The 18,576-nt window shown below is 42.0% G+C and overlaps 1 protein-coding gene across 1 annotated transcript in view; it reads right to left on the reverse strand.

The window, feature by feature from the left end:
* bmp7b (bone morphogenetic protein 7b) overlaps window positions 1-10,578 on the reverse strand; it is a 30,990-nt gene extending 20,412 nt beyond the window's left edge. Inside the window, exon 1 of the mRNA XM_084720717.1 lies at window positions 9,867-10,578. Coding sequence (XP_084576843.1) covers window positions 9,867-10,266 — 400 coding nt within the window. The 5' untranslated portion in view covers window positions 10,267-10,578. The remainder of the gene's footprint in view (window positions 1-9,866) is intronic.
* Between the last annotated feature and the right edge of the window lie 7,998 nt (window positions 10,579-18,576).

Genomic DNA, 18,576 nt, shown 5'->3' on the forward strand with positions numbered 1-18,576 from the left:
GTAGTTCATATTCCATGCTGCAAAATTTCATCACTTATCATGAAAACACTTGCGTCGAGTTGTTTCTTGGCTTTTACAAGCTTTGATTTGGCTGTTGGACCCTGGTGAGGAATCTGGTCAGTATTACGGGCTTCCGCTAACGCAATCTTCCGCTCAGAGAACTAACACACATCACACAGTGCAGCTGGTGACTGGGCAGGGTAGGTGGCTTTAAAATAGTGTTTTACTATGCACAAACACATGTAACTGCCCTAACACGAAGGCTCTAAAGCACACTATGTTCCCACAAGGAAAATGAATAAAGAAAGAAATGCACTCGGTTTTAAAGAAATGCACGGCATCCATTCATAATCCACCTTTCTCCTTGGCCTTTCCTCTCCTCTCTCCTTTCCTCTTCTTCTCTTTTCCTTCTCCTCTCATCTCCTTCCCCCCGTCTCCCCTCCGCCCTGTCAGTGCCCCAGTACCAAGCAAAGAGTTCTGTATTTGTTTTTGCAGCAGTGGAGCTGTTGGTCCCAGGATGTCTGGCTGTGCTCTGGCCCACATCTGCTCTCCCAGCTTCGCTGCTTGGTACTCGCCGTCATAGAAGTGCAGGGGAGTCTTATGTGCTGCCGGCCGCTGATAAGGCAAGGCCAAAGTAACCCAGATGAAAGAGAAGCAGCTAAACTGGTGGAAATATCATTCATTCTGCACTTGTTATAATCTCACAGCTCACTTTAATGTAGCTATATGCAAGACTCTCATGTTAATAAAATAACCACTGCAGTCCTAATAGTGAGTTGAAGCCATAGATGCTTTACTGTCTATGGTTGAAGTGAGTTGTTTCCCCCGGCCCCTCCGCAAAATGAGCACAAAAATTAAAAAACAAAAGCCCACTGCTCCGAAAATATACATTGGAGTGGAAATTCAGTGACTGCCTGCCAGACTCCATTACAATATTGCTCAATTTAAGCATTATAAACATCCACTCCTTCTAAAGGATTGATTTCTTATGACTCATAAGACAATCATATGACAGTTTCTCATTCTGCATTTATTTAAACTCTAAATGTGGCAAACAAAAACAGATATTCCAGACCGGAATGGAAGTTTTAAAGGAGAACATACTGGCTGTAGCATCAGTATTTCAACTTAGCATGTGTCCTTAATCACTGATGACATGTCATGGTCATTTTATGATTTAGTACAGTAGGCGTACATATTTATTAATTATCCCTAATATATGTGCATTTTACATTGACTGCATATTGTCTAATATACAAATTACGTGAGCTTAAAATTGGAGCTTGTCTTGAAACACAGGGGAAAAAAAAAAGAAAAAGTCAGAGCAGAAGAGTGAAATTATTAGAAAAATCAAAATGAGCCCAACATTCCTGGCAATGAAGGAGGTCCGTCCATCATTGAAGCAGAGCTAAAACACCCGCTGCTTAGTACATCTGGGCCTTTTGACCACTCGCCACATTGTCAGTCCCACCCGCAGAGTGTTTCATCATCTCTCCCAGCAAGTGCCTTTGCCTGGCCAAGAGCACTGAGGTTCTGCTATGTACATCCAGATGTCATTCTGGACTCCTGGGTTCAACAGGTGAATCTGAGAGATAATAAATGGAAAAAACACGATTTTCCTGGATCCCCGCAGCTGTGGACTTTGCTGCCTGAAAGCATATGAGAGGAGAGATTCTTTGTCTCCTTTGTGGTATTTATTTACACACCAGACCTTGATGTAATACATCACATTGTGGAGAACATTTAGAGAAATTACCTGACAGGAAGGCAGGGCTATCTGTACCAACTGTTACATTCCTCTGCTCCTGCTCACTCCCTGTCCAGCAGAAGGCAATAAAGCATGCACTCAATAACACTAATTAGCTCCAGAAACATTCCTTTTGGGCAAAAAAAAGTGTGTTTCTCTCCACTCACATATGCATGCATGTACATACACATGCATGTGCTTTTAGTCCACTGGGAGTGTATACAGAAGCGATTACATAAATCTACAGGAGGGAGAAAGGCGTACAAACAGTGTGACTTTTCTGGCCCACGTGTGATGAGAATCCCCCCAAAACACATTTGGGGAAGGAGCTTCCGGTGTGAGACTGAGACAGACAAATCCATCAAATTACAACAACTCAACGATGGAGTTGTTGCATGTGCATGATGGAGTTGTGTGAGGGAGAAGACGTGAGAGATGAAGTAGAGAGAGAGAGGGAAAGCTGTGGTTTGGGTTCAGAGAAAGTGTGTGTGTATGTGTGAGAGAGAGGTGGGGAGTGGAAAAACACACAAAAGAACTTGAGAAAGTGTTGAAATGTTTTATGTCTGGAAGCACGGGAGGTTTAAACCCCTGGAGGTGAGGGCCAGAGAAGGAGGTTGAAGACTAAACACCGCACAACTCCACCGGGACAATATGATAACTAACTAATTAAAAGTAGGAGGCCAGTGCTGATAATCAATACTGTTGGTTCAGGAGGGCAGGGAGGAGAATTTGGTGTCAGATGGTCCTGCGTGTGGGACAGAGTGGAGACAGGGCCAGACATGATGGTGGAGGTCGAGATGAGGGGACTTGTTGGACTCTGAAAAGATAAAGTTTCTCTGCACAGCTGCTTTGGCCTGCAGACAGAGGGAAACATCTGTATTAACCTCAGCACCACAGGCAGCCCACTGTGGAGAGGAATGCAAGAAGCAATAGAGAGAAGGGTGGGGAGAGAATGAACCAGCAATATGAGTATGTTCTTTTAAAAAAACAGAGATATTGGAGGTATTTATTTTAAATTACAAGAGCGGACCTCTCCGCTCCTCTGCTATCAGCCATAAAACTGCAGCTGCGTGCCTCTAGCGTGACTGTAGAGTGACACGACTGCTTCCGAACACGCAGCCGTGAGTGTGTGAGCTGGTGACACAAACGCTGTCTGAGAGCCAAAGCTCCTAATAAAGCCAAACTAATTTAGCAGTTAGACATTTCTTCCCCCTCTCTGCTCTCCATTACCTTCCTATTAACAGGTCCTATAAAGCAGAGAGAACTGGCAGACAACTGTATGGCAGCAGCTCCTATGGGAGCAGACGTGAATGGTGAAGGGCCAGGTGGTGCCCTGTCAGGTCACCAAGGTAACGCAGAGGATAATTACCTGCTAGAGCACTGACTCACCCTGCCAAGTCTGTATGATACGTCCCCCCCCCCGTCTGATCACAGCCTCAACTCACCGGTTAAATATAGGCAAAGTTTCAATATGACACAATACTGCTAAAACTGGTCAGCGTGGGTGACGTCATGGCTTGAACTGGGTGAGATAACGACTGTCCAAATGCGGCATATTGCAACAATGAGCGAAAGAAAGCGGTGGAGATTTGTTTGTTTACTGCTTTTCAACCCTGTTTAGTGAAATGTATCACATCTGGCCCACATTAACAGCAGCAGAACACTGGGCAATTAAATGTACCCTGGTAGCACATTTTTCTTTTCAATGGTTTGATATTTGTTCTCTGCATTTTAAGATGCCTTTACTTTACAACAGCACCCCCTCTGTGCGTACAGACATAAAGTCTGACTGACAGGATCACTGTTAGACAGCCAGGGTTTAGTTACTGAAAAGGCTACAGAATCTACATCTACAAAGCCCATCAACATCTAAACAAACATAAGGGAAGTTAAATCACATATATTATGTGAACCCTAATAAAAGTAAAATACAAGTCTGGCTGAATGACACAGACAGGGTAAGGATGCCCGAAAGTATTACGAGACAGACAATATAATAATATAGAAGACCGAAACTGTAAAATGTCCATCTCGGATTACCACCGTAACCTCACCCACACAAACGAACTTAAGGCCTTTTCACAGTGCTGTGGGTAACTCGCCACCTCCGGTAATTTCAATGAGGGGAAGGTGTCAGAGGGGAAACGGTTTTGATTGCGGCAGTAGGGGTAAGAAGCAGTTGCCGACCACGTGAACATGCACAGATTTTGCTCTGCCGCTCAGAGTTCACTGTGCTGAACTTCTGGCGGTTGCCGCCTGTGTTTGGCCGATCAAATAGAAGGGGGTGGCTGACGGAGCTGATAAAGCTGGTGTCTGCGTTGCCTGAGATAACGAAAGACGGAAAGAAAAACTATACATTTTACTTATTGAACCAATGACTGAAGCCTACATTTTGGGGGAATTATTTACACAACTTTATCACAAACACTTTAACACAGAAAAACACTTTGCTTTTTGGGGGAACGCTCTTGCAGGTGGACAGTTGTCGGGGTAGTGAAAGCTCCTTTAGGCAATTTGTCCACTAAACTTGTCTTAAAAGAAGTGTTTTTATTTGTCTTCTTATGTAGACTATATGAACTGTCTTCAGCAATGTTTATTTATCTATTCATTTTTGTTCACTTAGTAAATGTATGTGAAGTTAATTTATAAAGTTGATCTACCTTGATAGTGTCTTTTTTTGGCTTGATATTTCAAATTGTAGTAAATTTCATAAAACCCATAAATTTCCCTCTGTTTTTTCTTATCCAAACAATAAATCGAGGTTTGAACTGAACCGTGGATTTGGACAATTGTTACATCCCTACAAAATATACATAACAATATGCAGTATGCTGTTGGTTTCGGTTTCTTCATTCAGTTGGAATTAGAAAACCTTGAATAACGTCAGTGTTATCCTCTAACTCAGAACAATAACATGATCAGACCATATCATCACAATATCAGCCTGTTGAATGTGGATGAGCCGTTATAGTGAATAATTGGCCAGCCTTGATGACAAACACAGACACACTCACACATAAACATTAATTATAGGGACGTCTCTTTTTCCTCACTCTCACCTAAGGCTACATGAATCCACTCAGGGCTCTATGACACCAGAGAAAACAAGGAAGCTGTGACTAACATACCTCATGATAACATTTTACAGTAAAAGACTATAACCTTCCTCCCACACAAACACAGGTAATGAGGTTGCTACTGTTTCAGTCATCCAGGATGCAAATAGCAGACGGCCAAGTCACAGCCCTTTTCCTGTGGCCTGGGATGTGTAAATGAGCATTTAAGTTTAGGCATTATGAGTGTGTGTTTGAGTGTGTGCCTGGATGGCTGAGTACGAGCTGCCTGTGTGAGGAGAGTTTAGCATGAACTTAACTGAACTGTAGCTCAGCACAGGCTGAGCGAGCAGCCAAAAGCTCTGGAAGCTGTGGTTTGTTAAGGAGGAAATGCCTTAATTCATGGTGGCTGAGGTGCTAATGCTGCCAAAGACCACTGGGACTAAAACATTAAATAATTAGTTCAAAAAGGATACTTATGTGCATGAGTATGTATGTGTAGTAGTGTGTAGATAGACACATGGGCAGATAGAGGAATAGTTAAACAGTTACAATTTTTATAAATGTTGTCAAGTAATATGTTAAAATGCAACTTTTATTCTTTTCTTTTCATGCATTTTTGTATTTATTACTGTTGCCACCTTATGTGACAGGGAATGTGTGTGTTGCGTTAACTTGCTGGCGTGTTATCATGGCATGTCCGGCACACACCCAGCGCCTGATTGACCTGTGTTTCGTGTAGCAGTGTACATTCTGAATATATGCTGTAAGCCATTTGCACAGCTGGGCTTTTAAACTGAAGTGACTCAGTGAGGGGACGTCCCTGGCCTGGGGTCTGTCCCAAGTCCCACACCCGCCCTGGCTCTACGCACTGGAGCCTGCAACAGTCACATACACTCACTGACACAAAGTGTATCAGCTCCCCTGAGCGGCAATCAGGAGGAAAGAAGTGGAGAAGTAGAATATTTTTTTTTAATGAAAGAGATAGTTTGGAGTATCTGAAGAGCAGTCATACGAGGTATTAATTCTACTACCTGCAGTAGATGGTGGGGATAGACACGCCACTGGTTTGGAGAAGTAAAACAAAGTACCAGCACAAAACTGAAACAATCAATATAAATTGAAGTGTACACTGCATTTGCAGCACTTTACATTACAGTTAGACAGCCGTTTCTGATGAAAAACCGCTGTTACATAAGCCAAACATCACTCTCTCCAAACCAACCAAACTCCATTGGCCAAATCAATATTTTTTCCTGGCAGAGCACGGGAGGTGCTGGTTTACTGCTGTCTCAATTGGTTAGTTCGCTTGTGTATTTGTGCAAGCGCAGTGTTTCAAAACGTTCATTCAGATCCACCAAAGTCATGCAACAACACAAACAAACTAACAGCGCTAGACCAGCACCTCCCTTATTCTGTGAGCTAAAACTGTAGTTTTTTCCAAAGGAGTCTGGTTGAGCAAGAGAGCGCAATATTAATTTTATATAACTGCAGTTATACAAAATCCGAAAGGTTGTATGATGGCAAGGTAAAGTGGTGAAACTTTTCTAAATATAGGTTAAACTCAAACAGATCTAAGGAGAAATCATGATATGTAATCAGACATTAAGGAAACATGCTAAAGTGAAATACTGGCTTCTCTGACAACAACGCTAGAGCTGCTGCACCCCCCTTTGAAATTTTAACTGCAGGTCAGAATGATTACAGAATATTCGTTAAATAGGATTTAAACCAATTTTAAAGACTATGGCTCCAACTTTCTGTTTGTACAGCAGTTCTAATTTTTGCACCCATAATTTTTGCATCCACAAAAAAAGCACTGGGTGACTTCATGCACTGATCTATCTGAACTGAACTCTACCACTGCAACTCTATTGTGCACCCATAATAAAATCAGATACATTCTTGTCATAGTATTTTGCCTTAAATAAAAATACAAACCAGTGCATAAAAACAGGCCATTTAGGAAGCACTAACCAGTGTGCAGAGTCTGACTAATGTACCTTGGCACGGTAGTTATGGAGACGTGCAGAGTTTTGAGGGACAGTTTTTTAAATAAAAGCCACACTCATTTTGCTCTCAGACAACCTAAATAAGAAAACAAACCCACAATGAGCAAATGTGGAGAGGAAGGAATTTGGAGGAGGAAATAGTCAATCCATTTGATAGCCATCACTTACTGCTCTGTGTCCTTCTCTCTCTCACGTGAAGGGGAATGATAATAATCTGCTGTTTTGAATCAAGCTGCCTGGACACATATTTGATGTTATTACATGAGAACAATGAAGCCTACTGAGAGATGCAACACGTGGCAGATAGCACACACAATGCAATGACGAATGCCCACTTTATATCCAAACGGGTGACCCATATGGAAACACTGATCATGATGTGCCATGAGGAAGACTCAACCTGGGCAAATGCCATCAGTAATTACATTAGCCACAGGACTTCAGGAAGGCAGTGTGACTTTCTTTCCATGATCCTCTAATATATTGAATAAAAATGTTCTCTCCAGCTGATGTGACCCATCTTTGTTTAGATTTCCTGTCTGCTTTAAGCATCATCCTTGCACAAGAAATGGACCAAGTCTGTCGTCCTTCTTTCTCTCTCTCTTTCATAAGCTCCCTTCTTTCTCGTCAGCTCACTGCAGCCGCGGCCCTTGACTTTGCGAGGCCCTTGACTTTGCGAGTCTCTGTGGTCAAATCCATCTGTGTCACAGCCTGTCAAAAATAGTCACAATGCAGCAGCTCCCTCAGTAATTACACAGTGCAGCGGAGGAACCAGTGTCACCTCCCTCTCTCTTGCCAAAATGCTCCAACAATGATCTTTCCAGGATCGAATGTAAACTTCCAACTCCTTGCACAATTTCACTAAAAATTCTGGTGGTTTCAAAACATCGCCTGCTCAGAAAATCATTTACTGTTTAGTCTGTCCTCTTGTGCCAAATTATGGTAAAAGGTTAATACACTAAGCTACTCATCTGGAACATAAATGGGGCAGATGTTGTGACAACATAATTTGCTGAGCAAATTGAATTATAATGATGTGTTTATCTATCCATAAATCTGACAACGCCTGCTAATGTTTTGATTATTTGCACTTAACAACCTCTCACTGTTGCTGACTGCAATAAAATAGTCCCAGACTGTCTGATTTCAGTAAACATTCTGATTAGATAAGCACAGTGGTCCATGGAGCAACTTTTAACAACCAAAAATAAATAAAACTAATCAATTGGAGTAAAGTGTGTCATATAAAATACTGAGTCACTGTGTGAGCAACTTAACAAAGCATGGATCATCATTGACTGGCATTATTTTGCTGTCTGAGTGTGCATAGGGACGTCATTAGAGAGAAGGGAGGACCCAGTGCACTTTGAACCCAGTCTGCTGTTGACTTACTCATTCTTTAGATAACACATGGTTGACATATTAGCTGCTGGCTGGTCCATCATCCTCAGTTCCAGCACCTGAACATTAGCCGGTTGCACAGCTGTTTAACAGAGAGGGACACTGGAATGTGACACTCCTGGAAAACTGCACCTAGTCCTATGTAAACATGGTTAAAAATGGTTATTGTGCTGGTGTCCTGCATGTGCATGCAGGTGTAACACTGGAAAAATATATGTGCTGCTCCTTAAGGTAAAGAAACAAGATAAAATGCCACCACAGTGATTCCACTATCAGCGTTGACACATAGCTAGCCTATCCTTTGACTGAAATGAGTCCCAAAAACCAGCAGTGAGGTGGAACAAGTGGAGAGCAATAGTTAGATAGTTACGATAATTAACTCTTCCTGCTAATGAAGCTCAGACAGTTAATTATAACAGGGATTCCCAAATGTTTTAATTTCAAGAAACCTCACAATAGACATACATTAGACCATGGACCCCCAGTTTGAGAGGATTTCGCAAATAATAAAATCCACACTTTGTTTTATTTCTACCTTTGAAAATAATAAGGCCTTCATTGTCAATAAATGATCAAAGTAAGATCACTTTATATTACAATCAATCACAACAGCCAGCCCCATTTCTGTCCTTGTTCCAACTGAGTTGAGACCAATACTGGATTTCTGGGGGTGGATGCCGATAATGATATTAGGGAATAAAAAATTTCTATATCGATATATCAGCTGATACTGCAATGATCCCTTAAATGTGGTTTCAAACGCTTACAACAAAGATGTGCAAATGGAGGCAGGATATTTATGGTTTAAAGGTAGAATCAGTAGGATATGCTCGAGCTGTTCGTATAGGCACCAGAAAGTCAACTGATTGTTGGTCTCTTTCCCAGGATGTCAAATATTAGATGCTTTGGTTGGTAAAAATGTCCCGAGCACAGAACAATAATGAGAAAATAAGGAAATACAGGTAGAGTGAAGGGTCTCTGCAGATACAGGCACCACCACACGCTTCTAGTGGGTCATACATGATGATTGGGAGACACCATGTTTATATGAGTCTATATTATACCTGTGACAATAAACTTGTCCAAAATGACATCAGGTCATTGAACAAAAAACTGTCACTGGTATTCATAATAGTTATAAATAATTATAAATAAAGAAAACACAAATATAAACTATATAGACTATAAGAAAAAGGATCAAATACACATCAAATAATGCCTACAAAACTAAAAACAAACAAAAAATGAAGAGGAATCAACTTCCAAAAAATGTGACAAAAGTTAAAATATTCTATTCCTCCTTTTGCTGGGGACACCCTACAACCCACTTAAACACCCCTGTTGGTTCGAAGACCAACAGATGATAATAGCTACATTAAATTCAAACCAAAAATGTGTGAAAACAGTGTGTGTGTCTTGAGCAAAATAATTTATTTTTCCTTTTTTGTGTGTCTGTGACTGTCAAAATAATGATTTAATCCTGTATACTAACTGATATTACTCATATGAATATTAAAATATTATCTTTGGGAATATTGAGACTGACTGGAAGTTGTAGTGGTGCACAGTCTCTGACATCACGCTTGTTCTGCTGAATTTAACTCTTCTAAAACTGTATTTTCAGTGTTTTTGATGATAAAATAAGGAGCCTACCTAAATTGACAAAACTCATGACCATGTCTGCATCGTTCAAGAAGTTGTTGTCTTGCAGGCTGGCTATCGGGGGCCCCTGGGTGGTGAAGACGGGCTTGTACGGGTAGGAGTATCTGTCCTCGTCCCCCTCTGTGGACATGGCGTTGTACAAGTCCAACATAAACATCGGGGCAGCGTTGTGCTTGCCGTGGAGGTGGGGTCGCGGCCGGTGTGGCAGCCCCAGGATCGACAGGATCTCCCGCTGCATCTCTCTGCGCTCCTGGCTCTTCAGCCGGCGGTGGATGAAGCTGGAGTGGAACTCGTTGTCCAAAGTAAAGTTCGTGAAAGCGGTGTCCGCCAGGACGCAGTAGCTCCAAACCAAGAGCAAAGCGGGGGCACGTTTATCCAGAATCGGTGCCATGGTGCTCGCCACTCCGTGCGTAATTGCGCCCAGTTCTGTTCGCTAAAACTCTGGAGAATGGATATTGAACTTTTAGCAACAGACAGCCTGTGTTCAATATCCAAAGTCAAGTGCGGACCCTCATGTTGAGGGACGTTTTCCCGAATGAAACATCAAGTTGAACGTCCTTAAAAGTCCTCTTATTGACTGGTTTTCTGGGCAGATTGTGTCCGCGCAGACCTCTGTCCTCATCCACAACCTGTGTCCAACAGCTACCAAGTGTAGCTGCAGAGTGGAGGCTGCGAGACAGACACGGACAAGTTGTGAGGAGGCGCTGTGAGCTGGGAGGAGCAGGAGAGACAGAGAGGGAGAGAGGGAGTATGTTGTGGTTTTCTAATGGAGATAGAGCGGAGTTGGCCTTTGTTACCACTTGGAGAGGGAGGGCTTGAGGCTACATGTGCAAATACAAACTGGATTAGGACGGGATTTGTATCATGATGCTTCAGTTTATGATAAAGCACATTTCGTCATTCCTTTCCCACAGTTCCTAGTGCGTGTGTGCTTGTGTGGATTTAATAATGACAGATGTGCAGACAGTGACAATAGGCCTTTCAGTGGAAAATAACAGACTTCATATCAGAGAGCAATTATTTGCCTGTGTGGGTGAATACTTCAGAACTGGGGGAGAGGTTGCAACATGCAGTTGTAATGCTGCCACTATATAATAGTTACTCAGTGATCTGCAGGTGCACTCTTTGAATACTTTGGTTTGCATGCTTGTGAGACTTAAAAGTGAGTTGTCTTTTGATGTTATTGCAGCCTCACAACTGCCATTTCATGCTGCATTTTTTGAAAATATCCAAGCTCTCTACCCTGTACAAAGTGTGTTTCAGTAGTAGTAACGTAGTGTTTTGGATGAGCCTCATTCAGCTTTCTCTGCTTTAGCGATGGCAGTCTACTTTTGAAATCACATACCATTCCTGTAAAGCTGCTGCAAGGAGTTATGAAACCGTCTCTGTGAAATTGCATGGAACAAGCCTGTGTTTACATTTTCACAGACAAAGTTACAGTGAGTAGTACATTAGCCAGTTTAAAGGCTGAAGGAGGAGATTTTTATTTATAATTTTTGCAGTTATGATAGTGGAAACACTACCACTCTTGTCCAAATGGGCCTCCAAAATCAACAAAATACAAACATTCCTTGTAGCAGCTTTAACCTGCTATTTCAGTAAAAGCTGATCAGTTAGATTTCTCCTAGTACTGTGCATCTGACACCATAAAATCCACATCTTTTCCAGATTTTTGTTTCTGCAATTGAGCAGTTTTGTGATTTAATTATGTTTTTTTGTTGGGTTTTTTTTTTTTAGATTATTTTGTTTACTTCCTGCCTTTATTTCTGATAGGACAACTTGAAATAGACAGGAAAGAGGAGAGAGAGTGAGGGGACTACATGAAGCAAAGGGCCACATGCAGGAATTGAACCCTGGCCATTGCTGCAGACTTACAGCCTCCTCTACCAACTGAGCTGCCAGGGCACCCCATAATGAATTATGCTAGATATAAAATGGTCCACTTGAACTGATTGTGAACTAAATTGTGTTATTTAAGCCACTGAACCAAACCAGCTATCATTAATTCACTTATTTTACTAATTTTATTACTTTTATTTAACTTCTAATTAACTAACTTAAAACACTAAGGACAATGAAAAATACTTTTCCTAAAACCATACTATTGAGTTGTAAAGGAGCAGTTTTACTTGATTTGATTTGGATAAAGAACCCAGACAGTTTTCAAAATAAAAGGCCCTGTGCCGACTAGCGATCATAAAACAGACAAAAATGAAACCGTTTACAACAAAGCCTACTCATCCATGGTAGAAAGCAAGGAAGGAGGACCAAATCAACAAAATCTGAGCAACTAAACATAATCAGGTGGGGAAAACGCTCTGCTGCTGAAACGCTGCTGGTGGGACATGCAGCCATGTGGAAGATGCACCAAAAATGTGGCGCAGACGTGCCGTCCCCATTGGAATCAACAGATTACTAATTTGAGTAATTTTTTTAAAAGTTGGTCCAACAATTCTCTTTTTTCAGTGTATCCCTGCTGCTGGAGCAGGAAGTTTGTGACAAAGGCAGCGGTGCACAGACAGAGCGCAGACTGCAAAGGAGGGGTGCAGATGTTTGGCAGCTGCTTCATCCCTCCATCTGCCCCCCTGGCCCCAGCACCTCTTAAACACCACACTTTAATGGAACGCTCCTGACCCTCTTGTGCGCTCTGCTCTTGCTGACACAGGCGGAGGGATTTCAGATGGCCCCTGCGCTGGGAATAACCGCTTTATCCAGACAAGACCTCCTAAAACCTTTTCACTACATGCAGAAAGTGCAGTTTTAAAGGCTCTGTAGTCGAGATGTTTTAGGGCTACGGCTTGCCAGGTGATTTTTATGACAATAAAATTAGACTTCAATGGCACAGCAAGGGAGGCTGCCAGACGGCTTAAGCTATGATTGCAAACAGAGGAAGGGAGGAAAGGAGGCAGAGCGTGTCTTGGGGTCTTCTACACTTAGCTCACCTTCCTGCCCATTTAATGTGGTTGTTGTAGCCTTCAAAGGAGTTCCATTCCTCTTTGTCCAATGACAATCCAACATGGCTTAAAGCCTGAAAGCTTACATAGCCTTCCACTACTCATTCTGTATATCTAATCCTCTATTTGCTTTTAAATGGCCTTTCAGTAGTAGCCTGTAACATATAAACATTTCTATCCGGTGCCTCAGATAGAATCAGCTAATGGCCGCAGGTGTTTACATTACAGCAGTTTCCGACAGGAGACTTGAAAGGGTCTTAACTATACATCTTCCTCTCTTTCTTTCTCTCTCTCACTTTCTTTTCCCTCTCTCTCATTGTCTCTGTCTCCTTTACCCTTTGCTGTAAGGTTGGCAAGGTCAACCCCCTCGGTGCTCCTCCAGCAACCCCCCAGCCCTTGGCTCAGTTTGTGCCCAGAAAGGGGCTGACAATCCTGGGCAGGACAATAGGAACAGACCCCCCTTTGTTTGGGCCTCCATGGGACCGATGACAGTCACAGTAAACAGTGGGCACAGGCTGAGGCCAGGCTGGGTGAGCTGCACTGTGGGGCCTTTGACAAGAAGAACTAAAGCAGAAACACAGAACAAAATACTGTTTGAACCTCCCGTCAACGACACACAGAAAAATATCTTCACTCTAAACTCAGTATTTTGTCCAGGACAAGCAACCACTTACATATTTAGACAACCCGTGATACACACTGTCAAGACTTGCACTAGGGCTGCACAAATAGTCGAAATATTATTGAAATTGTAATATGTCCAAGTGCAATATCCAAACCGCAGAAGCTGCAATTTTTTTGATAAAGTAAAAATGTGGAAAAGACAGCATTATAATGAAGTACTGCAGAGATGCCCTGAGCTGCCACTCTTGTTCTCCAGGTGTAAGAAAACATATTTATTTAATACAAACCCCAACAAATATCACATCATCATGATTTTCAGGTTTTTTTCAGTGCGATGAATGAAAATTGTGATGCAAAAAGGAACATTCCCACTAATCTTGAATCATATCTCTATCACAATATCTATCAAAATAATTGTAATATATTTTCCCTATGTGCAGCCCTAACCTGCACCGTTACATTTCAGAAAAATTACGTGGTAAAATAAACCATACGCTGATAATAACTGCATGGCCAAGCATACCCATAGATATTTTACATGTCAGACCATCACCATGTTAGATGGGCAAGAATGGCCTATAAACAAGCTGCAGTTTTTCTGAATAACAAGCAGTATAACATTTACATCCCTCAACCAATTTCAATGCGTCGTTTTTGTTTTTCACGGATTAATGAGCTACATGGAATAAGTAGGAAAAAAACATGTTGATCATAAACCATTGATTTTCACACGACTAGAGCCAGACCAACCAATATGATCGACCCAATATTAGCCTTTTACACCTATGCCAGTCTATACTGGTATCACACATATATTGTCCGATATGCACCGATATGAACACTGACTATTTTTTCTACTCTTGTGTATTTTTATTTATAGTTATTTATATATTTTAAAGTAAATCTTTAAAAAAGGTTAAAGTTAACAGTTCCAATGCTGTGATGCCATTTTGAATAATAAGGTTTACTTAAAGTCATATAAAAAAAATGTCTTTATGTACTGTATATATTCTATATAAAAAAATCAATAAATACATAGATATTGGAATTTTTTTACTCCCTAATTTCTGTATCGGCTTCAGTCCTAGCGTCAGTGAGGCTCTAAACTTGACTTAGTTGAGAACTGTAAATATTATAATGCGTTTTATCCTGAAAAACAGCAATCAATTGCTCGATTGCTTCTTCCTGTTTTCTGTTTAAAAAAATTTCATCAACAGCAGCTTAAATTCATCTTTTGGCCTGGAGCATTTTGAGTGCAAACACATACTGTCTTCCCACTGTGATCTTAGACAATCTGCGCAAATACACACCTCCACAATATCAGGTTGGAGTATGATGCTAAGCTCAAAAGAAGACCACAGAGTGAAACATCCCTGGAAATGCTTTCACACCCCCACAACACAAACAAAAAAAAACACTTTTCATCTTCACATAATATTCTTCTCTCTTTCTCGTCCTTCTTTATCTCTGTTAAGTGTCGATGCTGTTTCCATATGCCTGGTTATCTCTATTTAGGAGCTCAAAGCATGCGGTCAGAGGTCAGATTAATATTTATTTCATGTGTTGCCTCAGAGAACAGCAGGCAGCAGTCCTTTGAAGGCCTGTGTATGTGGGGAGGCTGATGAGGTTTGGTGGAGGGGGGTCCGACCGAGCAGACCCACAGACGATACAGTAAAACTTTTTCAGGGTAAACTGACCCTCAAATGAAGCAGTGTGGGGTCGGGGTGCAAGGACAGGAGAGGGTAAAGGCACATTTTTTTTTCCTTTCACCCCCTCCCCATCAGCCTGTCCTGTCTGCCCTTGTCTACGTTTTTGGCATATCCCCACTGTGTGCACTGCACAAACCAGCGGCCTGTTAAAACAGCCTAACCAGGTGGAGCTGAGCTATTGCAAATGTTCCCCTTCTGGTGTCTCACACTTCCAGGGGCCTCATGAACATATGAGACACAGCTGTGAGACAGGCAGAAGAAAGAGAGGGGGTGGGTGTATGAAACAGCTTCAGAATATTTCACTTTGTACATCCCATTTAGGTTTTTGGGATGGATAGCATTTTTAGAAATCTGGATCTTATTTTGAATGATTGAATCCAAGTCCTTTCAAATACCTTGTCAAATCTATTTAGTTGAACATTTTTTCAAGTTACACATCACACCATTTAAACTCCAGATAGATGACTTATTTTAGACATAGTTTAGATTATTTAAAGCTGGGTTGTATGAGTTTCTTATCGATAGCCATTATATTGATTATAGTAGATGGTGGCGGACAGGCCCCCAGTTTGGAGAAGCAGAAAGGAGTAGCAGCATGGAAATAATGAACTGTTGTGAGCAGGGTCAGCAGCAAAATGTATTTTATCCACTTAAAACAGTCCACCTAAAAATATTAATATCAGTTTAACTGTAGGATATATTTAGAATAAAACTGGCTTAAAATATAAGTCAAATATCGCCCTTGTTTACATATAGTTGTGCACACCATACTTTAAATGCAAGCATGCAAATGCATGTAGTTCATGGTTCTGGTTGCTAGTCTACTGCCACCTCAACCAGTTAGTTAGTTTGTGTTATTTATGTGACTTGCACTAGGTGTAAACTAACTAACTAATCGAGGCAGCAACAGACTGAAATGACTGTTTTTGCCAAAGAGTATGGTTGATTGAAAGACAGAAATAACAATGGTTTCTCATTGGAAAAGGCTTTATACATTTTAGTATTTGCGATTTTATCCACTTGTTTTTATTGTTGTCTTGTTTGGTTTTAACTGCATGCTTTTAGTTTGAAATGTACTTTTGCTTGGTGTTTTAATGCTTGTTGACTTAATGCTGTGACTGAAGTAATTACCCTTGACGATTTATACCGGGGCAAGCTCTTACCTGTAGATTGACATTGCCTTACGCCAATGGCCAACTCCTTTGATTTTTGCGTTGTACTCTTTCTTCCTATGCATTTTGTAATTGGACTCCTTTAATCTATTTTAACCCATGTTTTGAATAATTTTATGCATGACTCATTATATATAGTTCAACCGTGCTTTTCAATTGAAGATGCCAGAAACGTGGCTGAGTATGCCTCTTCCTGAGAATATGTTGTAAATAAATAAATAAAAACTTTCTTTCTGTCGCCCTTTTGTCGCAACAATGCTAGTCACCGCCTGACCTTAGAAATTCAACCTACCCTTTTCCTTCGCCCTGTTCCTTTCTTATCACACATGCTCAATATATATGTCTGCATTATTAGTTTGGCTCTATTGCAGCAAATGAGTTTCATGGCAGCACCACGTGTCCAAATGATTTGCAGAGATTTTCTGCTGAAGAATAGACAGGACCCTCTTATTTAAAATGCTGCACCTTGCAGTCCTCCTTCCCATCACTCAGTACCTACTTTCTCTTGTATCCGGTCTGTCCTGTCACTCCTGCTTCTCTATGGCACTCAGGAACACCAGAGTAGCTTGGATCTGATTCATAGCTGTCAGCAGTGCAGCCAGACCCATCAGTTATAGCTGGTGTCGCTGACAGTCAGAGATACCATTTTAGTTAAGCTTTCAATAATGCCTGGCTTAGTCAAGCTTATCCAGTGCAGGATGTTATCACTCAGGCACTCTGTCACTTGTGTCATCAGCACAGAGTCCCGGCTTGACACTGAGCTGGTCTCTTTGCCTAGCCACATACTTATCAGCATCCATTACTGAGGTGTGAGGGCCCGATAAAGGTCTACCCAGCTCTGTGGCGCTCTAGACGGAGGTCCCATTTAGATTGTTGTCTCTGCAGTGAGAGGCCTTGCCCCTTTGACTCTTGCTCTCATCACTCTATAAGGCTGTGTAGGTCTGTCAATCAGAGAGGACCCTGGGTGATCAGTCAGCTCCTCTTTAGGGGATGCTGGTCTGAGGAGCCATTAGAGAGGAGGCGGCATAACCAGACTGGCCCAGGCCAAAAGCTGATGAGAAACAGAGGAGCAGGAGAGCCTGAGGTGGAAAGTGAAGGAGCGGTGGGGGGAGCAGAGGAGCAGGAGGTAGATGTGCTGAACTATGTGGATTGTGAAGGGAGGGCAGCTCTGTTTTCTATTTGTGAGGATTAGGTTGACAGATCTGTATTTAGTTTCTTTGGGCCTCTAGCTGCAGCTAATCCCCCTCACCTGCAGCGAGTGCCCCCACTCTCTTTCCTCTGACCCTGCAGCCCCCTACTTCCCCCCATGCCCCCCCCCCCCCCCCTCCTGCCCAGCACAAACACTCATCCCGAGACAAGCACATGACTCGTTGCACTCTGTCTCCTCAGGTTAGGGCCTCACACTCGACACAAATCTCTCCTGGGCCAAAGGAACAGCAGGGGTCTCAGCCTCTCTGGAACAGAAGAAAAAGGACCCCCACAACCTGTGGTGTTCAGATTTTTTTCAGCTCGGGTGAGGGGTTGTCCCTCATCACTTAGAGATAGCAATTACTCAGAAATTAAGAGCCATTACTACGGAAGCAGCTTGTCAAAGCCACTCAGGGGAAAGGGGGACCTTTGGTAAAGCTGCACATTAGGAAATATTCAGGGTCAGGTCAGGGGCACGGACCTCTTCTCTTTAGATCCTGGCTCCCACACACTCCGACCAGGCATTCACACTGTGAAAGAAAGACCGCAGTGGCTCCGCAAACACACACAGCATGCCTGCCAGCAGTTCTTGAGGTGGGGACTCTGGATGACCTAATAGTTTTAGAATCTTAGTACATTTCCTTGTTTTAACAATAAAGTGACATGACTGCAAGATGATGCAACAAAGAGACTTTGAAGGATTGCTAATAAAGCAATATGTGGGATTTCCTCAAGGCGTCGTATTTATTTAATGTTAAAAATATTTTGAGCTTAAAACAGCTGTAATTAGTCAATAGCTGTCTGATACATGGAACTGAACTGCCAAAACATTTACAACATCTCACCCTGCTTTGAAACACATGTTGGCCAGCATTATCATTACACACAACCATCATCAAAATTATATTGAAAAATCACTTCCACATGGCTGACAGATACGATATATATTTGGTTTCTCTACCACAGCCTATTACCACCCACCCTACTGAAACCACCACACACACACAAACAGAAACACACACACATACAGTAGACACACCTTTGGACAAGTAGC

Source organism: Lutjanus erythropterus, chromosome 6 (assembly GCF_056507025.1).
Source record: "Lutjanus erythropterus isolate fLutEry1 chromosome 6, fLutEry1.hap2, whole genome shotgun sequence".
Lineage (NCBI taxonomy): Eukaryota > Metazoa > Chordata > Actinopteri > Lutjaniformes > Lutjanidae > Lutjanus > Lutjanus erythropterus.